Below are 25,262 nucleotides of genomic sequence, written 5' to 3'. Positions count from 1 at the left end.
CGGGGCCGGGGAGAGCGGCTGGTCTTGTCTAAGCAGAAAGGGCTGGGGCAGAGCTGGGCGGCGATCTCCACGGGCTTTCGGCAGATGAACCCGGCGTACGGTTTGTATCGATGGTGCAAGGCGAGGATGCAGATGAACCGCATCCCCAACCAAATGTTACGTGGTGGCATAACAAGCGTTCGAACACGGCGACACAACAACTACAGAACAACGTGAAGACATGACAATGAAATGTGCTTTAATGGCCAGCGGGACTAGCGCGAGCACTCCGCCCCGCGACACTGCCCGCTTTGTCGTCTTCGTAACAGTATTTTTTAAAATAAAACTGCTTCACGAGTTCCAAATGTGATACTTAATTATTTGCGTGAGTGATACGATGACTTGGGACACACGCACACGCACACACGCACACACACGAGCGCACCCAGAAACACTCATGACACAGCTTACACTAATCTGTGGACGAGTAGGAAAGAATTTCTTTGAGTTTTACCGAGTAGTGAAGACCGCCTGAAAGCCGAAGCATTGCTATTTATTTCTGAAGAAACCTTGGATGACTGTAATATATATATATATATATAGTCAGTCACAATGGACGTAACATCCCTGTACGCGAATATCCCCCATTCAGACGGCATACGCGCGGCAGTGAATGCATACCTTAAGACGAACCCCTCGGTGAACCTGGATGAGGAAACCCTCTCCACTATTCTTAGCCTGGTGCTTCGAATTTGAGGGAAGACACTACCTTCAGGTTAACGGTACGGCGATGGGAACTAAGGTGGCACCGGCCTATGCCAATATATTCATGGCGGCCCTCGAGAAGCAATTCCTGGACACTCAGTCTCTGAAACCCCTCCTCTATAAACGTTTTCTTGACGATATTTTTCTCATTTGGCCCCACGACGAAGCCAGCCTGTTAACATTTATACAAAATTACAATTCATTTCCCCCATCGATATCGTTCACTCACAGCTTTTCTAAATCCTTAATTAACTTCTTGGACGTTACAATACAGAGAAAAGGCAACGTTCAGAAGACTACCCTATACAGGAAACCTACCGACCGCCAGCAGGTATACCTACATTTCAAAACCAGCCACCCACACCACTGTAAAACCAGCATACACTACTCACGGGCCCATAGATTCCGACGGATTTGCTCTGAGCTAGAGGTCTTTGACCGCCATGCGGAGCAACTAAAAACAAATCTTCTGCAAAAGGAATACCGCCCCTTCATTGTTGATGATACTATTCGGAAAGCTCGAGGCTTAGACAGGAATGAAATAATCAATTTTGAAAAATCACAGCAGAACGACAGGCCAACAAACCTCGTTCTTACACATTCCTCAAACATGCCACGGGTTAATAATATCCTCTCAAAACATTTCATTATAATCCAGAAAAGCAGTCACTTGTCTTCCATTTTCAAACAGCCACTGAGAGCAGTGTATCGGCGCTCTAGAAACCTAAAGGACATGTTAGTTAAATCTAAAACGACCGCCAATACTAACCCTAACCCCGGATGTAAACCGTGCGGAAAACCACGCTGTAAAGTTTGCAATCATGTGCAGGCGACAAATATTCTAAAAGGCAACTTCTCTGATTTCATCTTTAAGATCAAAGTATCCTTGAAATGCGACAGTGCCAATGTGGTGTACATGCTAAGCTGCGGTGCGTGCGGCATGGATTACGTCGGCCAGACCGAAACACCATTCAGGTTTCGTTTCAATAACCACAAGGCCCACGTCCACAAACTGCCAAATCTCCCTTTTTCTAAGCACCTGTGCCTTCCAAACCACACTTTCGAAAACATTCGGGTTATTTTCTTTCAGTCAGGCTTCCAAACAAGTCAACAAAGAGAACAAAGAGAATCGTACTTCATACACAAATTTCAGACTCTAACCCATGGAATTAATGAAACATTGGGCAACTTTGCCTTTCTGAAAAGCCTACATAACTAATAGACGAGGCCTTTATCTCCCCCCATTTGCCCGCTCCTAAGAATTTCCTCCTTCTCACGCAAACTATACTGTTCGTTATTTAGCTCTTTGGCCTCTCCCCTATGGTCGGTTTTCTATCCCGCAACAAACGTCTTCACTTAGGACACGCTCGCGGGAACCACTTGACGCGAATACCCGGCTGCGGCATTGGGTTTCGGGTTTCGGGAGAGCGCGTCTGGCCGACGGCTCTTTCGTCGCCGCGACGGCGCGCTGCCCTGGCTCCGATCGCTGGCGCGTCGCGAGGTGGAACAACTCCGTCTAGAACGCATAACTCTTATCCCAACGGTTTTTTGAACACCTGCACCGCTGGAGCGGGCCGTCCTGGTATGCATGCTCACGTTGTCTGTTTTTCACATTTTTTTCTTTTTTTTTTTTTAAATGTTATTCTGAACCTTTGCTCAATTTCTGGCTTCCTTCGAGTGAGACTTGTCTTGCTTTTAGTGTCGTCTTCGTGGAAGCACGGCGCATATGTAACATTCGTCGGCTCTCCACTTTCTCTTTTTGCCCCTCTCCCCCCCCCCCTTTTTTGTTTTGTTTTGTTTCCTTCTCTCTCCGTCTTTGTTGCATTACCAGCCAATAAACAACTGGAGCTTTTCGCCCTTTCTATCTATTACGTAATGTTTGCTTCTCCAAAGACTGAGAGCGAGAATTCCTGCTCCCTCTCCTAACAGTGGCGTAATGTGCGGACTTAGTCTCCATTCTCAATTCTACCTTGAAGAAGGACGGTCCACCGTCCGAAACGTTTGGAATAAAATAGATAATCGGGAAAGTTGTATGACATCCTGTTTGAATATATATATATATATATATATATATATATATATATATATATATATATATATATATATAATATAATGGCATTGATATAAAAAGTCCGATTCTTGCTTCTGAATTCTAGCAAATTTTATTCTGATGTTCGTACAGCTATTCCACGGTGAGTAGTTAGGGGTGAAGTTATAAAGCTCTGTAAGAGATGTCGAAAATGAATGGCAAGATATTACAGGCCGACAAAAAGAAAATTCGCTCATGTATTTATTCGTATGGTGAAGTTATAAAAGAAGTGAAAAATTGTGTTTAAAAACTTCCACAGATTTTCTCCAAACGTTTCTGAGCAAGTTTGATTCAAAATTATCGCGAGAGACAGATGCCATTAAATATAGAGTACAGCTTAGAGGCTTCGCTTTTCTAACTTTTCTTCTATAAACTAGAAACCGGGCAGGTTGAAATCCGGAGTAACATAATACATAATCACAGCAGAGCAGCAGTGACCTCAGGAAGAGTAGGAGACGCAGAGATTTGAAGAAGCTAAGCGCCAACCAACAAAACGAGATGCGGCACTTTTATTACTGTTAATGAAAAACGAAAATTTTATTTCCAAGAATATTAACCATCAAGGTTAGTAAATGTTTTTTCTAACAAGACGTGTCATTAAGCGCTTGCAAGCCGCAAGTAGTGAACATGGCTAGCGTTCTATTTCAGCAATTTTTATAGACTACAAAATTTTTGTTACCATCCTTAGGTCCAAAGAACTGTGAGAGCTTTAAGTGTATATAAAGTTTGATAACTTTAAATCTTTTATTGTTGTTTCTACTTTGGAATGTACACAAGCAGGAGAAGCATGCGCTGAGTTTAACAAATCATTAGAAACATCACCAAGAAAATCAGTGTATGCACTAAAAGTAATCATTTCTGACACACGAACCGAATATATTGTGTTGCTTTGCATTAACAGGCCGTTTGAAATACATGGTTTATGATCCATTCAATAAGCGTGATAAATATTGTGGCACGTAAATAATTTTACAAGACGCACACGGAAGGACAGAATGCACCGCACATTTAATTTGCACATTTGGCGTGACTGCATGTTTCATTTGCAGTCACGCCAAAAAACATAAAAAAACGAAGGCATGTTTAATAACAAAAAGATGTCAAACTCAGCAGTGATTCCAAAAACGCGTTCAAGTTACTTGATCTCTGCTTTCAGTAGATTTACAGACATATCATTAAATACACAGGCTTCCCCCTTCTTCATGATATAAAATGCTTCTAACAGTTCATGCGCCGTTTTGTCACGGTCCCTACCCAATTTCTTTATTTGCCCAGTATTTTCAACTTCAAGTATCTTTAACTGCTCGCCCACTCTGCAGTTTGCTCAATTCTCTGCTTAATTTGTCCTTCCCTCCCTTAAAACACTCAAAAACAGTTATCAGGTCTGTCGCTAGCCTACGTCTGGGGTTTGCTCTGAAAAAGTCGTGCCATGCCATGCAGTCTAGTTTTAATAAGAAAATGCACCTGTTATTTTCGACCAGGTACCACTGCGAGTTCATTGTTTCCGAGACTGAAGCCGACCTTCGATAAAAAACCAGGTAAGACATGTGTGGGAAATAAAGCTCACTAGAAAAAACAAAACTGCGACAAGAGTAGCAACATTAAAAAGAAAATGAACTGCGTTAATAAAATATCTTACCTCTTTCATAAATAAAGAATAAATGGGAATGGTCAGGACTTGTAGTGTAAAGAGAGAATAACCGATGGTCGCTTAGGGTAACAAACTGGATTCCAAGGGAAGGAAAGCGTAGCAGGGGGCGGCAGAAAGTTAGGTGGGCGGATGAGGTTAAGAAGTTCGCAGGGGTCAAGTGGATGCAGCTAGCACAGAACCGGGTTAATTGGAGAAATATGGGACAGGCCTTCGCCCTGCAGTGGGTATAATCAGGCCGATGATGATGATTAGAAATTAAAATTAACGCAGTACTTGTATCGTATGTGCACAAAGTTGCCCGTCATAGGGAACCTGCACTGCATAAGTAGCGCTGCAATTGTCCCAAAGCGTGACTAAACAATGCTGCTGTTAGCCGCTTGGCTCGCGATAAACGACCGAGAACACTGAACAGCATTAAAGATACGCGCGTGACTGATAACGTTCTTGCCCAGGCGCTCTGGATGTAGCCCAGTTATCTGACACACGCCACGCAAAGCTTCGGTAGAGCGTGCGATATGATTCCTGTCAGCTCATGCAGGTGCGTGAAAACCCCCTAAAAAGCCGCGTCAGAAGTATTTGCTCTTCTCGCTAGGATACGTGTTAAGGCGCGGCGATCGACACTGCTAACTTCGTTGCAGGTTGCCTATGGGAAAAAGTGGCAGGCCAGGTGGCGAGCTGTGTTCCGCTCCGAAGGATCTCGTCCAATTTCTGACGCGCTTTTTATGTGCGAAAAGCAACAGCCAAAGCAAGAAGCAAGGTAAGCAATTTGTAAACTACTGTACCATAGTCGTCAGCGAGATTACGCTGACCTACGGGAAAGCCTTCAGAGGCCACACTTGGATTTGAGTTAGGACCAGGCAGGGGACATTCGTGGGCGTTAAGGAATGGAAGGACAAATCTAACAAAGCACTGTGCAAACTATAGTGTGTGAGCCACGGCTGAATGAAATAAATATACACTGGGCGGGGGCCGTGACGAGACCACACATGCACTGTTAGAAGCATTTCATATTAAGAAGAGATGGAGAAGAGTGTGTTATCGATACGCTTGTAAAGCGTTTGAAGGTAGAGTCAGGTATCTTGAACCTGTTTTGTAAATCGCCGCTGTGCTTGACGTCGTTGTGGTACTGCCCATGTCTTCATCTCCCTATATCCCTATATCTTTGCTGGCATAGCTACAGATAAACCACATGAAAGTTAGCGCATGTGCCGTCTCATTCTGTCCATCTGTTTGTGCACTTCTAGCGCTATTATTATCTTTTAGAAAGCTGTGCGCCACCTCGGCCAGTTACAAGTTTTGTTTCATTGTAATAAGGGAGTAATTACTCATTGCATCCACCCAAGCGCAGCCATACGGCTACAAAGGAAAGCTATACAGCTTTCTCAGAAACTTCGTAGTTAAAGAAAAATTCGTCCTGATCCGGGAATCGAACCCGGCACCACCGCCTTACCGGGGCAGTCGCTCTACTGACTGAGCTAACCAGGACGGTCAGCATATCAGGTGGTAGGGCGAGAGCGAATCGATGTATAACTCGAAGTGGGAATGGTGTTACATTACCTAATTGATGCAAACAAATTTAATACCTCACTCTCCTCTAGCCATGCTCTGCGACAGGAAAGGGGCTGCAGAATGGCTATATCTGCAAATGATTTTGTTCGTTTTGGGGGAAAGGATAAGGGGTGGACGTTTATCGCATCAGCATCAGCACCAACGAGTAATACCCTTGAAAAGGCGGGCTGCTTGAGCGAGGACTGAGTAAATGAAACGGAAGTAATATATTTCCTGGCGCTTTATATATCGGGAGCCATTTATCGCTTGCTATTTCCTAGGACTGCAATATAGAGCAGGGCGTTTGGTGCGACGGCTCGCTGTGCACTTCTCCTTCTTGCGCTGATTCAAAACAACCTAGTTGCATAAGTGGAGCTTGGAAAAAAATTATAATGTAACGCAAACGAAAGTTTTGATATCGACACACTGCTGATGTTCTACCGGCGCCATCACGCGATCAAAGTTTGTGGCTTTATGAGCGGTTGATTCTTGTTTTTCTTTCTAATATTCGCGCCTGTTCTGAAACCTCGCCCGCACAGAACAGCTTTTTTTTTTTTTTTTTAGTAAACTGTATCTTTCTTGGACGCGTATTTTATAACTATATGCGGTACAGGGTATCAACATTTCGGCGCTTTAAAATCTCTGTTGTGATTTTAAAGCACCTCATAATGCAACTTATACTATGAAACACCCCCACGGTTATATAACGAAATATTTCCTTGGCGGCAACTGTTCTTTGCGAGATAACAATGATGTGAAAGATTATCATCGCTGGGTCTAATATAATTTTGTTTCAAAATGTCTTAAAATGCAGCACGAAAGGGATCCCGTAATGAACACAGAACTAGTAACGTACAAGGTGAAATTATAAACATATTCGAAACAGACAAAATTTAAAGCAAAGCGAGATTCTAACTGCCTCCATAAGAGCCCAAAAGCAGAGCAATAGCCTATTGCTTCTGAGAGCCAACAACATTCGCGGCTGTTAATTCTTTTTTTTACTCATTATCAGAACTGCTCCTTTTCTCTCTGGGGTAAGACAGACAATGCACTGATTTTACTGCGCTGTAAAATGCGGCCAATCTTAGATGGTAGATGTAAACGACGCTGTCGCTGTCTTCTCAGCACCTGCCAACGGCATTAACCATGATATATGTTGCCCAAGTTGCCGCGGCCACTTAGATAGTGACGCACCACTTTAACTAGTCCGTGCAAATGTACCTGCGTGGCCTGGAGGTAGCCTGTCGTATTCTGAATCCAAGGATCCTAGAAATATACATTCTGATATTACCCTCTCATCTTAGCGCTTGCCTGCTTGATGGCGCAAGAAACGATGAGCCTCGGAAAACTGTTTTAACCCTTTCCACTAATTCATAGCTGCCCCCTCAAATCGCACACCCTACTCTCCAAGGGAATTGCGATTAGCATCGATATATGTAATTAATGCGTATTCCACCACCAGCCTTTCTCTCTGGGCAGTAATTTCGTGTTCGTAAGTACCCCTATACACCAGCCTTAATTTCCGGTCAGGGAGCGAACCGGTAAATTTCCTGACTTGTTGCCGGGACACTCCCGTGATCGCCGACGGCATGATGATGCCAAATTACGGTGTGACGCAGTTTACGAGAAATAACGGCTTTTATGCGTTCACCCGAGGTCCCTTTTATACCAACTATCAGAAAAACCCGCTCACGCTCTTTTTCCATGATGGAAGTTCTCCTATTCGTTGATAGCAATACCACCTACACTAGCGTTATAAGTGGTTTCATAGAACCGCTTCGCCTCACTTGACAGTGCATGTGATTTGGCGGTAAGGCCGTTGATCAACTCTTGATAAAATAAAGTATTGTCCTCAGCCCTGAGGAACTCCTTTCGGTTGACCACAAAAACATCTCCTCAATGCACATGCTAGCGGGTTTCGACATGAAGGCTTACCCCGCTGCAAGCTCATTCAACCAAGGGAAGGCAGCGGCTTGGAGGCTGCTTTGTGACCCGGTGTTTCTAGCTTGTGACGGCACGTCCGTGACTACATTTGCAGTCTCTCTGAGGTAGCACAGTTTGAAGTTGAAGCGTCGAAGTACAAAGGCCAATTGCGTTAGCCTCCCGTTTGGGTCACGCTGGCGTTTCAGATAAGCAAAAACCATGTGGTGGGCTTGGCCATTAAGTTTGTTCCCTCTAAGAACACCTCGAATTTTCCATGTGTGTAGGTGATAGGTGATGTCGGAGTATTACTTTCCTGTCACTCAGAAGTGTGTTTCTCCGGTGTCAATGCGTAGCCCACCAATGGCGCTGAAAGCGAGCGACTCGTATCCCTTCATACGAAACAATGTTGATCCCACTTTGATTTACAAGCATCTGTGTGAGCAACCTCGAGCCTGTTAGTTTCAGCATATTGAAAGCTGCTCTCACCGAGGACGTGTGATAGTTAACGGAAGTTTGTTTTTGTTTAACTTTTGATATTCGTTGGTGACAATGTTTTCTTTTTAGCGAAGAGGAATTCGATGATATACTGATGTTTCTCTGCTCGTTCCCAGCACTCTTCCTACTTTGCTCACACCAATTCGTTCCTTTCGAAACGTATTTATTTCTGTAAGCCTTTTTGCTGCACCACGCAATTTTGTTTTAAAATAACTAGCTTATTAGACTGTATTGGTGAGGCCAAACTGCGGACTCAAAAAATGTAGCCACTGCCGATAGGCGTTGAGATGCAAGAGCCTAAGCTGTTATCTATCGTAATTTTATTTCGCATAGATCTCGCTTAGACGAATTGTTTGATACCATCTGCATGTACCCTACTAGATAGGGTAGGTTTCTAGATAGGCACCTCACTACAAACGCGAATTTCGACCATTTTTAACCACCAAAGGTCGATGGTGCGCCTCCCTCATGAAAATGAGAAGAGATTTAGATTTAAAAATTTACGCGTACAACCCCAAATAATTGTAGACACCACACCGGTCTCTGTACCACCATCCATAAGGTCACAATTTTAGCGCCATGAGATATCAATGTTATCATACGAATTCGGGCGCACCCCCGATCGGTGTTCTATTGAAGAGCATTAGTTGTACAAAGCGCTTCTCCACTGAGTGGATGGCGAGATTGAATTTCACCCCTCGATTCCAAATTTGGGTATCAACATGTTGAGCACGTAACGACGATTTGTTTTGTGCGACCTGTGTCCTCCTGCTGCTACAGGTTCGCCCGTCATACTCGCCAAGGTGTCTCAATGGTTAAGGCACTCAGCCACTGATCCGGAGTGCCCGAGTTGGATTTCCTACCGCGGCAACCGCGTTTCTGTGGAGGCGCAACGCAAAGACGCCCGAGTGCTGTGCGATGTCAGTGCACAGTAAAGATCCTTAGGTGGTAAAAATTATTCTGGAGCCCTCCACTACGGCACGTGTTTCCATCTTCTTTGGCTCCCACCTCCCTCCCTTACCTTACAGTGCGGATCAGATGTTCATCGAGAAGTGTGACAGATACATGCTCATTTCTTTTCCTCTAAAAAAATAAATTAGATTTATTTTTTATGTAAACCGCCCTGAGCTTTCCTATAAACCTCTTGTGACATAGGGGCCACCCTATTGTGGGGGAGTAGACGATGACTTTGTCCAAGTAGGCGAGTGCATTATCGTATCTGGTATCACGGGAGAATGGGGCGTCAGGCTCTGGAATGTTCATCAGCTCCGGAATTTTCCTAAAGGGGAACAGACATATTTTGTACCGTACAACTGTTTGCAGTAATTGCTTTCTTCAACTGCGACCTGCAGGTCGTCCTTTTATGCGTGAATGCCCTACCTCGAAATTAGCGCCACCGAAGTTTCCCATATTCTCGGGAAAGCATAGTACTCATATTTCTTCTTTACCGAGTTCCGCCAGAATAGCCAACACACAAATACCAAGTGCTCTCCTTCGTTTGAAAGAGAAACACTGGGTCTGGAAGAACGGCATATTACTCCAGTATTGACAACGCCCTCTGTACATCATCGACAGATCAGCATTTAGGCGGTCTCGTTCGCACTTTAGGGCACAAATATCTACCAGTAATGTTTGCATTTCCTCTTTTCACCTGAGAGGAAACCCTTTCTGACATGACGCCATTATCATCCTAGACAACTGTTTGGGGAACATGCTGTCTTTCAGCTCACCAGCTGTCTTGGTATGCACTCTCCCCTCTGAATGTGCGTGGAATGGCACTGAGTTGCGCCGTTGTTACCATGCAACATCGGCAGCTAACAGTACTTAGTTGAAGGGTAGATAATAAAACCGCAAACCTTTTCTAATGGTTCTGGCTGAACAGAAACTTTGAACAAAGCTGCAGGAAAGAAAAACTTGCAGGCGCATTATAACGCACTTGGAGGGTGTCTGTGCCATATTTTTCGTTTTTGATGTTGACGGTTCCTTCTTCGATGATCGTCAGCGGGAAATCGGTCCACGTCAGTGACAAAGTAGAATCAGCAAGTGAGAGTGTTCCGGATGAGAATGAAGAGCACTGCTTACAGTACATACACCTAATTTCATACAGAGTGTTCTGAGACATAGTTCAATACTTATCGATGAACAGAATAGCGAACTGGCGCTATTGCCACTCCTGTCCTTTGTATTTATTCGGGTTTTTTTCTTTTTTTTTTAGGTAAGAAGCAGCTAGGAGCAAATTTGTTTTCTTTTCGCTTTACAAAAGGTGGTCATGATAATTTTCCCACCAAGAACCGATGTTTCAAATATATTGTAGTAATTTTTCCCACAGATTTATAATACTTAGCTTTTTCTTATTTAATTTTGTTTTCAGCTAAAGTGCTTTTTTCTTCAGATGTCCTTCGGTATCCTACTCTGTGGCGGTTCTGACCGATTGAATGATGTCACTATACTGCTAATCTTCCTATGTCACATGCTAGATAGTCTGCCAACCTGCATAAGAAACGCCTATGGTTGTAGATGGTTTGAAGCCCCTAGATTTCCCTGCCGATCACTGATTGGGCGGTTTGGTGCGTAACGAGGCGACACGTCTTGACCTTTTTAAACCAATCGTGACACATGACAGGGACAACCGTTTCCTGACGTTGCCGCTCTAGTTTAGGATTGTGGAGTCCGCTTCTCCAGGTTCGAATGCAAACATAAGCGTTTGTAGCGCAAGCTATGTTGCTAACGGCGACTTCCTTCGTTTACCTATCTCTAAGGACTGATCTTATACATAATATATGTAAGTGACCACTATCCTTCTATGAAAGGAGCGCACAGATCTCCATAGTTCTTGCCGCAAATACTGGTGGGTATGAGCCTTAACTCATCTAAACTGCCGTACATGGTACTCCAATAGCGAATTCTGAATAGGCGGAATCCTTTGTAACCATAACTCGTACATCGGCGATAATTTGATGCTAGCCCCAAGAAAACATATGTGTAACGACTCGGAAGGTGCCCCGATATCACGAATGGCATCAGTCTGCTCGTGGAATGAATTGTAAGCGGTGTGACCTTTGTAGCGGTCGCGAGTACGCCACTCTAGACAGTCCTGAACTGGAGCTGACGGCTGGTATTTACAGACCGCTTAAATGGAACCCTCGACCTTGCACGTACTCAACGCCACACAAGGCTCGAAAATCATGACAGTGAACATTTGATTATCCTCACTAAGCATGCTTAAAACAGGCACTGAGTCAGCCCGCCAGCATTGAGGAGGACTCTAATATGGCATGGGGAGTACTCAATACGTTTTAGGAACTAAGGAGGCAAATCCTATTGCGCAAGTAGAGATGATGCGGGCTACAGTCTGAAAGAAATTTCCAAAAGGCTAGAGACAGGCAAAAGAAGAAGAAAATTAGCAAGAAGACCAATCAAAATAACTGAAAAGAAGAATCGAAATCACGCAGGTACCCCAAAAAAAGTACTCCAAATGCAACGAAGCTTTATGAACAGGAAGTGCAAGCACAATTTAGACACACACACAGAAACATACTAGGTGCCTTATTAAGGATGAGGAAAAATTTAAGATTCGAAGGTCATTATTTAACTAATGGTAAAGAATTAAATGATATTGAGAGCAATATAATCATTAAATGTGATAAAGTGGTAGAAGCCGAGGAGGTAGCGATATCAATATGAGATGAAAATGCTCTCAAATAGTGATTTTAGACTCGCAAGCTGCTTGGAGAAATATTATGAAAATCAGAGGGTCTTAGAGGCCAGTATCAATCCTGACTCCGAATTACAAAAGTCTTGAGATTGTCACTGTTACAACCGTCTCTGAGATAAAAATGATATCAATGCCGTAAAACGCGCCGGGGTTTACCCTGCCTTATTCGTGGAAGGCAAGAAGAAGAACGAAATATTGACCGACTGTAACTGACATAAAAACAACTATTGAACATTAAATGTTAGAAAGGAAGAAAACATGCCTAAATACCTACGAAGAGCCTAGCAATAAGGTAGCGGTGGCTTTCGAAAAAGTACAACCTGAAACACAACCTTGCATAGCCTTTTACACGTCATACATCTAGAGGTTACATTCTGGTTCATTCTATATGTAGTATCTTATTCTATGATATACGTTGCGGCATACGAAAAGATGGTATTAGATATTACAAAAGCCGCAACCTCAGTACTGGGCGCAAACACCTCCGCTCACGTCTAGAGGACCAGAAAGCAGTGGCAAAACAGTAGAGACAAAAAGTCATCCTCAATGAAGTGCTTAACTTAGAGCTGCCTTTAAAAATTTAGTTTTATTCAATAATTCATTTAGCGTACTTCGCCGGTCAGCTTGTTCAAATCACTTCTTTAAAAGCTACTCAATCAGGTAATAAATTTGTCAGGAGCTACACAGGCTGCTTTATTTAAGACCCAGGTCTCGGGCAAAGCAAAACGCGATTGCAGTGACAGGGAGCATCCGCGACCGTGCAGCGCCGCCAACTGCAGCCATCCCACTGCATCCTTCTGACTACAGCTTAGGATGCTAACAAACACCAACAGAAACATCTTAGAAACTACTATGATGCACTTTACTCATGACCGGAATACCTCCCGTACACCCGAAAAAAAAAAGGGCGAGGAAGGGAAGCCAGTTAATTAGTGGCAGCGCTTATGCCTCGATAATTAAAGCCCTAGTCGAAGACTATGCCGCTTATGCACGTAAATGTTAACACACGGTAGTAAGAGCGTCTAGATACGACGGCGTCCGCTAGACATGATGCCGAAGAAAAGCTCTTCATTACTTCTACTAAAGTTGATTGAATTTCCCACCTTTTAATATTTTAACACTGACATATAAATGCGTCTTCTTGCCAATGTCCGCATTCTTGTTTGAAATACAGAGTTACCTGATGCAGAGTGGAAGTCATCGAGCTGGTTACAAATATAGGAGCTCTGTTTAAAATAGTGATTACATTCACAACACTTCCAGACGCATTTTGTGTTTCGTGTTTTTCCTTTCGCCGTGAATTTCTTCTGACGCTGTCGGACATCTACTTCGTCAATGCTGCTCGTAGATGCTTGGCCATGCGCTTGTCTCCACAGCTCCATGCGGCGTCTCCTTTCTTGTCCCTTACTGTCCCGTAGAACCAAACATCCCTATTTGTATGTAAAAAAATACTGAAATCGATATAATTAGTACGCAGCTCTGGTCGTAAGATACATTTATTTCCAACAGCTTTTCGTCGACAACATTTTCACGCACGAAACCACAAAATCTTTCTTAGGTTGACATAAACCACCAACTGACGCTTAAGGAAGGCATAAACATATAGGAGTCACTGAAGTTGTCCTTTAAGTGTACAACAATATTGCGGCTTTTAGCCTTTTTAAATTACGTGCGTACACACTACCACATTGTCGGAAGGTACGCTTTATATGAAACGCCCTTACATTGCGAATAACATTGCTGTGTGAAACAAGCTTCAATGTTTTTTCTTTTGTTTAGTTTTTTCTAGACAGAATGAATGATCAAATTCTATTGATTCAACTATATTTGAACCATGTTTCTCGAGCGTTACCCATCGGCCTCAGCCACAGACGCTGTTGACGCTTCGATCACGGCTCGCTTTTGCGCTTCACAAGAAACTTATTGGCTCTGGACCGCTTTCGCTTCTCGTTCCATGGTGTAGACAGCCTGTCTTAAACGGCTAAGCATTATTCTTTAGCCAGACTAGCTCCATCTATGCCCCGCCGCCTCCTTTGGTCCCGCCACCGGGTGGATTCCCGCCGATAAAATGTCATGAAGGCAGCGATGTTCACTTCACAGCGAGAAAGGGTGTTGTAGTTTTAGACGAGACGAGGTTGGCTTCGGTGATAGCGTAGTGCTCACCTGCTTAGTTCAGGAAACTTTTCCATGCGAACCCAGTTAGCCGATGTTTCTTACGGTGGAGCTGTGGCGAGATGCAGTTGATAGTGGAGCAGATGAATGGCCTTAAAAATGAAGAGGAAGATGTTTCTTGCGCAACGCCCGAGTTCAAGGTCATATGCTGCCAGCCGCAGTACCTTGAAATTTGGCATGGGAGAAATAAAGCTTACACTCCAAAAAACTCGGCTGATGTAATAAAGTCGATGAGAGAGCTACGATGGTGTGCCTGTGTCCACGCAGTGTATGAAGACGAGTTCTCTGGGGGTTCCGTCGCTGCCAGCTGCACGATTATCGTGGACATCACTGCTGGGAGCGCCCAAAATAGTGGTGGATGGCTCTCTGTTTATTTCGGGAGTCGCAGGCAGGACACTGGGGTGGGGTGTGGACACAGGTATTGAAACTGAGGACACGTACTGTTGACGTAAAAATTGATGGCAGCCCTGATCCGTATTCTCTGATGCGCATCATCCTCTGCACAGTAAGACCAGGAACGAGGGTTAATTCGCATTGAGGGGCAAGTGCACATGTGCGACGTCGGAGGCGTTCTTTTCCTGATAACAGGAGAGTAGCAGTATAAGCAGCACTGAGAATATAATTCATTGCTGAAGGTAGCTTTGCCAGGAGCAGTCCAGAATTTGCCAAACGTTTGGAATTGAGCATATCACATGAGTGTCAATCAATTAGAGTTGGTTGCGTGGATAAAGTTGCTGTTGTTGGCCTTCGCTTCTGGGCGCATTCGTCTATGTGTTTACCTATTCAATACAGAGATAGAAAAACAATATTAGGAAAACTAAGTTCCTTATAAATACTGTTTCTCTATGGGCGCCAGCTGTTCGATGGGAGCAACCGCAGTAGCCGCAACCGCCACTGAAAAGGAAGTGAGTAGGTTAGCCTGCAGAACGAGTATCTGTGGGGTGGGCGGAAAAGAGGTACTTCGCGTTGGCGTAGGAGTAGAGGCAATTTGGACATGATAAGCTGGAGCGATACAATACAAAAAAAGCCGGGCCAAGGTGACGAATGGGTTCAGCAAGCTTATCCCTCTACGCGTGTGCTTAAGAGTTGGTAAGCAGGAGGTATGGTGAAGTCAATATCTGCAGCGAGTTTAGAAATTTTGGTTTACATCCCTCCAAAGACATTTTGTATACGTGTGCCTCGTTCTCTAGTGGCCAGGAGATCACCGGCGCCCGAAATATACTTTCGCGAGCAAGCTGGCGAGCCAGTAAGTTATATACCAGCAATCTCTGCATGACATAGCACCTATATAACATTGACTCAGGCAGCTATAATTTATTAGAGTACGCAGGCGAATGCTCGCGAAATTCACCATTGAGAAGACATGCGTCAGTTGTCTGTATGACTTGCACTGAATTGGTGCCAATCTGCTACCGTGAAGAAAGGTGTAGAGAGGTCGGTTGCGGAGCTGCATGCACAATTACAGCGATATTTAAAGCAGTAGGTGAAGTCCGATCACAGTAGGGGCCAGCTGTTTATGTGATGTGAATGATGTGAATGCGAATGTGAAGGAGACGGGACAATGAAGTACCCTGAGAAACATATCAGGGAAATTGAAGCCCTTATCATCGCCCGTAAAGGGGCTTCTTGCGCAAGCATACCTTCTGTTTTGTTGTCGCGCCACGCGCTTGCCTATCTTAACTCTTAATAACGAGCATGGCATTTTTTTCGTGCTGACGTTATGCCCCTGTTCCTCTTCTTTTTCCTTCCTGCGCATCTGTCGCTCAGTGTATTGATACGCTCAAGCTTTGAATACGTTCAATTGTTAGTCGGCGCTCGTGTTCTCTATTTCACTGTCTCGTCTCCTGCGCTATATTCTTCTACCATGATCAGTCAGCAACTCGCCAAGCAATACACTTTGATGCACTACCTGAAAGGCTTTATAAGACCGCATAAATGTTCATACGGACATAACTTTTTAATTTCTCTTACTGCTTGGTGGTGTTTCATCGGGAATACTTAGACCTTGATAATCGACGTAATACGATGAAGGTGAATCTCTTTCTGAAGAGTTATATTCGGCATCAGGTTTTTCTAACGAAAACAAAATTTTTGTTTGAATAAAGCTTAATCCCTGCTGGATAATCACTACGATAAAGAAATCTCCGCTTTTTCCGACACTAACCTTGCTAATATGCAGTTATTTGCAACGTCTTTGAAGAGACTAATTTATAGTTTGCACTTCAACTGCATTGAATTAAGTGCATGGGGTCCTAACATTTTGCAATTGTGTAAGGCTATGGTTACATCGAAATACACTTTCATTCTTTTAAACCATTACATTTTGAATTTACCATTTACTATATCCAGCGCCAAAAAGAACCGCTGATGCCTTCCTCGGTTTCAGATAATGTTGGTCGTCGTACTCGCTATCCGACATATTGGCACCGTGTCACTCTATTGAATACATTGACATCAGCTACAAAAAGCCGCCTCGCAGAGTAGTCGGTGAACTCACTCCTCACGACATATTACACGTGAACAATCAGCATTCCTGTGTGCTAGAATTACTAAAGAATGTCAGCGTGCCTCGTTTTGGGGAGTAGTTCAGAGCAGTGCCCGCGCTGTCTAGCCAAAGTTGAGGCGCAGTCACAGGTTAGGACAAACCCACCAGGGAGCACACTGTAAATGCTACATTTAACCAACTCTGTTTCCTAGTGAAGGATGATATAGCGAACTAGGTCATGTCTTTATTTTAAGGTAGGTCGGGGCACGAAGTTTGCACCTGCGTGTACTTAGAAGAAGTGCGTCTGTCAAGGAAGACTTGGTGGCTTCGCCTCACAAAACTACAGTACGACGAGAGAAAGCATTTGCGTAGTGCGTTATTAGTAAGAAAAGTACATTCGTGTAAGAACGTACGAAGATGCCAATTAAGACGAATACATCGGTTCACAGGGAATTTTAAAGCTAATTTCGTGTTCGCGGGAGGTTTGTCGGTTGGTTGTTTGTTTTCTAACTTCTTCCCCCTCTCCTAGTATCTAGCATTTTTTTTTATGCTGACGTCTTTTTGTCGCAATTGTATGCTTGTACATACTTCGCTATATCGCATGCAATTCGTTGGCATTTCTCGTTCAGACTGCGTGCCAGTCCTCTTGTTCGCTAGTTTCGTCTTAACTCCGCTCAGTTTTGGCATCTGTAAGTTATCCAAGAATTTCAATTTCCGACACCACGGCTAAATTTCGAATAGAAATGATAGGGTCTCGATGTTCCTAGAGTGAACCTGGGTGTGTTCGTACGCGGCAGCATAGCTTCATACACCGTGAAAAACCCGGTTGGCACAGAGCATGGTAGTCGTAACAGAAATGGAGCCCGCCGCATTTAAGGGGCACAACAACTGTGTACGAAGGGTGTGGCCGCAACGTTTGATGGTCAGAGAAACACTTGAGGATATGTGTGCTCTACTTTTATTGAGTGTAAAAAACAACATGGTTTTGTTTTTTTAACTGTGATTTGATTTGGTTTGTTTTGCAAAACAAAAAAAGAATGGTTGCTTGTGAGAAGCCACTAAGCTTCAAGGCTGCTGTCTAGATATACGGCAGGAATATCTAAGGAACGAAATGTGTAGAAAAAGATTTTCATTTTGTAGAAAAAGTAGGGCAAAGTGCATGCTTTTATATACTTCGTAGCGCATCAGCAGTACTGTTGGTAAGAAAATTCTGTCTAGCCAAAACTGTCATTGCTGCGGTTGTGCCTGCCCCTTCTCAGCCCTGATTCAGTTTTCCCGTACGGGCGCTTTCGTTTGCGGCGCCCAAAGTGATTCCTCTGCGTCACAGGTTCACTGTCTTCATGCGAGCCTATTTTATGTCGTTCTTAAGTTTATTATTTCCGTTCTGTTGAAATTGAAAGAAAAAAAACTGCAGTGAAGAACGAACTAGATATTCATTAAGTATTTATAAAGTTTTTAACATTTCTTTTTAGGGAACAAAATTTTGATGTTATACATTTCTTTATTCTGCCTCTGAAAATGATTTGAAATCGGCGCAGCGGTGGCTCCTAAAACTGTGGTTTCAAATCTTGCCGCGATGATTGCTTTCAGATTGAGGCGAAAAGCAACACACCCGTGTACTCTTCTACGTTTATGCATGTAAAAGAGCCTAAGGTGGTCATAATCTCCAGAGTGCTCCATCACGGCATCCTTCAAAACTTGAATCACTTTGGGCAGTTAAACAGCAAAGAAACCAAATCACAAAGTTTTCAAAAGGTGTTCTACCATGAAGTCCCCTATATTTGTTACCATTTAACGTTAGCTACCGGGAATAATGCACAATATTTCATCATTTCTACACCACCTCCCTGACGCCTTGAATAACAAATACCGCTGATTAAAAAGTTAGACGCAGGCGATACCCGTTGCGGCGAAGCCCGTGAGATGTCAAAGCTATTGCACAGAAATTCTGGCAATCAATCTTTTTCGTTCATTTACTGTATGGTCTCGGTGCTAGAGTACATTTGTGAATGAAGGCAACAGCCGCTTTCATCACATAGCGCGTCCGTATCATCAAAGCGTTTCTTAGCGCTTTTATGTTTTTTTGCTGAGATGTTTGGTCCCAGTCACTGAACTGATCTTGAAGTGTGCTGAGGTGGAATTGCAAATCCTTTTAATGAAGCAACTTTATTTGAGCGATTGTTCTCATGGATCCAGCTTTTTTTTTTCAATAAAGCAGGCATGTACAGAACCACATCATCACCAGCCGACGCATTATGGCGTGATTGGCTTGCAGTGACAAGCGAAGGAACACTTGAAGCTGAAAGCTTATCAACTTGACCTTGGAGTGAAAGTAACAGAAACAGCAGGAATGACAAATGTACACTGTGGCGAGCAATTAAGTAAAAGGCTAAATGTTGTTTTCAGGATGGCGGACATCAAGTTAGAAGCACTTAAGTTTTATTTACGAGTCATTGTTTCTCATGGCAGATCACGTGTAAGCTTTTGTCCCCCTTATTTGTATTATCACTCTTTCATTTTCCTATCTCTGGCGCGGTGGGGAATGGGATAAATAAATAAGCGGTAGTTGTTTTCACGCTGTCCTTAATGCCCACTGTCATTTTAACACGGACGTTTTGCTGCACAATATAATATTGAGGCCTTGATTGAAAGCGCACTTATGAGCCACGAGTTAATTTTGTTCGGTACTATCCGGGTTCAGGGCCGGGATACCAATCTAGATTCATGAGTGAAAGCAGCTGGGTTGATGGTTGTGCTACTCTCGGCTTGCGTCATGCGACGTAACTGGTGGAGACTATCACATGCTTCCCCCCGCAGGGGGCACCTGTTAAAGCAGGTGTTTGCGTGTACTGTGCGACACCACGGACCCCAGCACCCACGCTTAGCCGTGCGTGGCATCGCCGTGTCCGGGGAAAAGGGGATCCTGGTGGTTGAGCCGATGCCGAGAGTTTGGACCTTTAAGGCCCCTCGGCGGAGGCAACACACCACTTTGGCCCCAGCTTCACGTAGACGGCACCTCCGGGCTGACCCACCCGGGGGAAATCGGCAGTCGTCTTTTCCTGTCCTCCCCTCCATCTTTCACTTTCCTATCTCCTTTCCTACAACTGTCCTGTCCTCTCCTCTCTTCTTGGTTTTTCTTTTTCCAGGCGGCTAGGGTTAACCTTGTGTGGCGTACCACCCTGAGTACCGCCATATTTGGTTATAGCTGGGGTGTACAGCTGGCATGGACTGGACTTGGTTGCAAGTTCCTGTCCTGCCCCCTTGCTGGGCTCCATGGTGGGCGGCTGGCACCTTGGCCGAACAACACACATATTACATGGCTTCTTCTACTATAAAAACTGATCGCCTAAACAAAAAAAGGCGCACCGAAGAAATTGCAGAATTCCTGCAAAAACCTAAGAAAAGCTTCCCCAAATATCACGTCGTGCACTCCGAAGTTGAAGGAAAGCCGGCCCGAACTTTGTCCCCATTTCTAGTGTCAAAATGTTTCTCAGCTGTCCTTGGTCCGAAATACAAAGTCACAAAAATAGCAAACGGAGACCTACTGCTTGAATTAAACGACGAAACACAGTATGCAAAGCTTCCAAACCTCCACTGCATTGGGGATGTCAATGTGACCATCACCGCCCATAGATCTCTGAACACCGTGCGTGGTGTAATCTCCGATAACGACTTCCTCCACATAAGCGAGCAAGAAATGCTAGAAGGTCTTGCAGAACAAAATGTTGTAAATGTGCACAGGATAACAATCCGAAGAGATGATAAAGAGATACCTACTAAACATCTCATTCTCACATTCAGCTCAAGCGTATTGCCAGAAAAGATCGAAGTAGGATACCTGAAAGTTGAAGTCCGACATTATATACCGAACCCCCGAAGATGTTTTAACTGCCAACGATACGGCCACGGATCACAAAGTTGTCGCAGTCGCAAAACATGCGCAAAATGTGCTTCGAAAGAACACCAGTCTGAAAACTGTGATGCCTCATCGCCACACTGCGTGAACTGCGAGGGGGATCATCCTGCCTATTCTAGATCATGCCCAAGTTGGAAGAAAGAAAAAGAGATCATCACTATCAAAACTAAAGAGAACATTTCATTTACAGAGGCCAGAAAACGACTTGCACAAACTAATCTTTTTCTATTCACTGGAAAACCAGACTATGCGGTTGTAGCGTCCAAGGGCGAGGCACTACACCGCAATCAGGCGTCTGCCAAGGTGTCTTCGGAACCTGAGGCAGGGCCATCCTGCTCGCCCCAGGCAGAAGCAGCAAAGGCTGCTCTGCCAGTTTCAAAAGAGGGCTTGCCGACCACGGAGTCGGTAGTCCGCAAGGTTTCCCCTACCAGGGGGAGACCTAAGAATCGGTCGTCCGTGCCTTCACCACGGACCTCCAGCGCCTCGGGTGAGGCGATGGACTTCTCCCCCAGCACTTCTGGGCTGCAGGGGAGGAGGCACTCACTTGAAAAAAAGGGAAAACCACGTATAACCCCTCCTGAAGTAAAGTAACTTTTCTTAATCCCCAACATATCATAATGGCTTACATAGTACAGTGGAATTGCAGAGGGTTATTGAGAAATTACGCAGACATTACAGATATCCTCACAACCATGACACCCACTGCTGTGTGTCTTCAAGAAACAAACCTTGGGCCTCAGCACACAAATATCTTTAAAAAGTTCAAAACTTTCCGAAAAGATCGAACGCATGCTGGTAGGCTGTCAGGAGGTGTCGCCATAATAATACAACCTGATGTCCCTGCCAGACAAATACCACTCAAAACAAACCTTGAAGCAGTGGCCGTAACCATCATAAGCCACAAAACGATAACAATATGTTCCCTCTACATACCACCAAAACTCTCAATTACACTACATGAATTAGAAGACTTGACTGAGCAGTTGACAGAACCATTCTTGATTGCTGGGGATTTTAATGGGCACTCCCACTTCTGGGGAAGTGACCATACTGATACCAGAGGACAGATCTTAGAAGACTTTATACTTTCAAATAATATATGCCTTTTAAACACTGGGAAGCCGACGTATTGTTGCCCCAGCTCAGGAAAAATGAGCTGCATTGATTTAGCCTTCACATCTCCATCACTTTTTAATGATTTTAATTGAGATGTTTTAAATGACCCTCTGGGAAGCGATCACTTACCGACAGTTTTAAAGCTATCATCATCCACACCCATCATCCCATCGAGGCCACGGCGCTGGAAACTCCACCTCGCCGATTGGTCGGTTTTTAGAACGAACGCTGCGCTAGAAAAAGTATATTCTGAAGATTTGAGCGTAGAAGAAATAAATGAAAGGTTTATCGCGTGCATAATTTCAGCAGCACTATTATCCATTCCACAAACGTCACAACACGCAAGAAAAAAACACAAAGTATGGTGGACGGAGGCATGAAAATTAGCCAAAAAAGAACAAAACAAAGCATGGGGCATCCTCCGCAGATATCCGACACATGAGAACCTGATTAACTACAAGAAAACCAAAGCCAGAGCGCGGTATGTCCGGAGAAAACTTCGTGGCAAAAATATGTGTCCTCGTTAAACAGCTCGTTGCCCTCCAAAAAAATGTGGGAACAGGTCCGAAAATTTACAGGAGATTTCACCCCTTATACATATCCTATGCTGACACCACCCGGAACACAAACAACATTAGAAGAACAAGCGAACATTTTAGCCGAACACTTTGCCAATGTGTCAAGCTCATCTAACTACACTCGCACATTTCAAAAGCATAAAACAACAGCAGAAAAGCAAAAGCTTCCCTTTCGGACAAGTGTAAATGACGACTACAATGCACTTATAACAATACATGAATTAAACAGAGCCTTATCTTCTGGCAAAAAAACAGCACCGGGACTTGACAATGTACACTACCAAATGCTCGCCCATCTCTCACAAGCCGCTGTAGAAGCATTGCTGAATTTTTTTAATAAAATATGGACGACTGGCAAGATACCAGAAGCTTGGAAAAAAGCCATAATAGTACCTTTTTTGAAATCAGGCAAACCCCCCACATGTCCTAGCAGTTACAGACCAATAGCCCTAACCAGCTGCATTACGAAATCTTTTGAAAGCATCGTAAACATCAGACTAACCTTTTTTCTTGAATCCCGGCATCTTCTCGATATACATCAATGCGGCTTCAAAAAGGCATCATCAACAACCGATCACCTTGTCCGCCTCGAGAACACAATCCGGGAGGCGTTCAGCCACAGGCAGCACTGTGTCGGGGTCTTCTTCGACCTGGAGAAGGCTTACGACACCACGTGGAGGTTCGGTATCCTCCGCGACCTAGCAGATCTAGGTATCCGGGGCAGGATGCTGAGCTGCCTGAATGACTTCCTGAGGAACCGTACATTTCAAGTCCGTTTAGGCACAGTATTCTCCACGACTTTTGCACAAGAAAACGGCGTGCCGCAGGGGTGTATTCTAAGCACAACTCTCTTTCTAGTGAAAATGAACTCGTTATCTGCAATAATCCCAAAGTCCATAATGTACTCCGTCTACGTAGATGACCTGCAAGTAGCATGCACTTCCTCCAACATATCCACCTGTGAGAGGCAACTACAACTGACACTAAATAAACTAGCTACCTGGGCAGACAGCAATGGATTTAAGTTCTCTCCTCAAAAGACAGTGGCCGTTGTGTTTTCATTGAGACGAGGCTTACAGAATTATCCCACGTTATACCTCAACCAAACCATACTACCAGTGAAACATGAACATAAATTTTTGGGTATCACATTCGACAAGAAACTTTCATTTCTTCCCCATATAAACAATCTGAAAAAGAAAGCAGCCCAATCACTTAACGTCCTAAAGGTGCTGTCGCGAAAACGGTGGGGGTCCGACCGAGCATGCCTTCTGCAAATCTACCGCTCCGTGGTGCGCTCTAAGTTAGATTACGGTTGTATAGTATATTGTTCAGGTAGGACATCCTATTTAAAACGACTAGACCCGATACACAATCTTGGATTACGGTTAGCAGTTGGCGCGTACAGAACATCCCCAATAACCAGCCTCTATGTAGAAACAGATGAACCTGCATTAAAGGACAGACGATGCGCCCTAACATGTGCATACATCCTGAAACTTCGTTCTCAACCAAAACATCTATGTCATTCAGTAGTCACGGAATGTCCCTCTAGGACAGTCTTCAACAACAAGCCCCGGTTGATTAAGCCGCTTCTCATGCGCTTCGAACAAATGTGCCAAGATTTAGACATTAGTGAATTGCCAAGTATTGCCCCAAGAAATAAACCACTCCCACCATGGTACACCCTCCCAGCAGTTTTCGACCTCACACTAACGCAGTTTCAAAAAACACGCACACCACATGAGCATATATCACAAGAATACCTTGCATTAAAAGAAAAATATAAAAATTGCATTGCATTTTTTACAGACGGCTCAAAAACTAAAGACTATGTTGGCAGTGCAATAGTACAAAATAACACAGAGAAAATAACACGACTACCCCAGTGTGCATCAGTTTTCACAGCCGAATGCTACGCTGTCTGTTTTGCCGTGGAGAAAATATTGGATAAGAACATCAAAAACAGCATCATCTACACAGATTCATTAAGCGTCATCAGTGCAATAAACTCCAAAAACGCTGTTCAACCACTGATAGGAAACATTATACACAACATAGTAAATATCACAAGAAGAAAACATACTATCAAATTCTGCTGGGTACCCAGTCATGTTGGGATAAAGGGTAACGAACGAGCAGATATATGCGCAGCAAGTGAGAAAAATTTACAAATAAAGCAAATCAACATGCCACACAGAGACGGAATGAAGTTAGTACATACGAAATTACGAGCTAAATGGCAGGCTGATTGGGAAAGCGAAGCAGAGAACAAGCTTCACTCCATAAAGCCCATATTAGGAGAATGGCAATCATGTGAACATCAGAAACGTTTCATTGAGGTAATTTTATGTCGTCTGCGCATAGGCCATACACACATAACACATAACTTCCTACTAACGAAAAAAGGCAAACCTGTATGTGAAATGTGTGGACATGAGCTAACAGTAAATCATATTTTAATCTCATGCTCACAACTCGAGGAGCACAGGAAAAAATATTTTACTGTATTTTACAAAGAACACATCCCATTTCATCCCGCATTGCTTTTAGGCCAAGAAGCACTTGTTGATTTTTCACTTGTTTACGGATTTTTAAAGGAAGCCAATGTTTTAAACCAAATCTGAGCATCATGACTGTAGCCACTTGATCGTCTAACCTTGCGGTTGGCGCATGATAGCCACAGTTGCTTATGCGCCATCAAAACTCCATATAACTAACTAACTATCACATGCTTCCCAGGGTCGAGTGCGATACGCAATCCGCCTTTTTCACAAGGCCGTTCTGTGCATGCGCGTCCTCTCCTGGTTGAAAAGAAACCACCAGCCCC

The 25,262-nt window shown here is 44.0% G+C and overlaps 1 protein-coding gene and 1 non-coding gene across 2 annotated transcripts in view; one reads left to right on the top strand and one right to left on the bottom strand.

Moving 5' to 3' along the window:
• Positions 1-4,999: 4,999 nt before the first annotated feature.
• LOC146179124 (uncharacterized) overlaps positions 5,000-25,262 on the top strand; it is a 149,260-nt gene continuing 128,997 nt past the window's right edge. Inside the window, exons 1-2 of the mRNA XM_084580117.1 lie at positions 5,000-5,022; positions 5,077-5,241. Coding sequence (XP_084436243.1) covers positions 5,000-5,022; positions 5,077-5,241 — 188 coding nt within the window. The remainder of the gene's footprint in view (positions 5,023-5,076; positions 5,242-25,262) is intronic.
• TRNAT-GGU (transfer RNA threonine (anticodon GGU)) lies at positions 5,896-5,969 on the bottom strand. The gene has a single exon. It is a non-coding gene; the product is annotated as a tRNA-Thr (tRNA).

Source organism: Amblyomma maculatum, chromosome 9 (assembly GCF_055883805.1).
Source record: "Amblyomma maculatum isolate TAMU_Amacu chromosome 9, ASM5588380v1, whole genome shotgun sequence".
In the NCBI taxonomy this organism is placed as follows: domain Eukaryota; kingdom Metazoa; phylum Arthropoda; class Arachnida; order Ixodida; family Ixodidae; genus Amblyomma; species Amblyomma maculatum.
The sequence above is the reverse complement of the archived record's forward strand: the minus strand, read 5'-3'. Positions and strand labels throughout refer to the sequence as shown.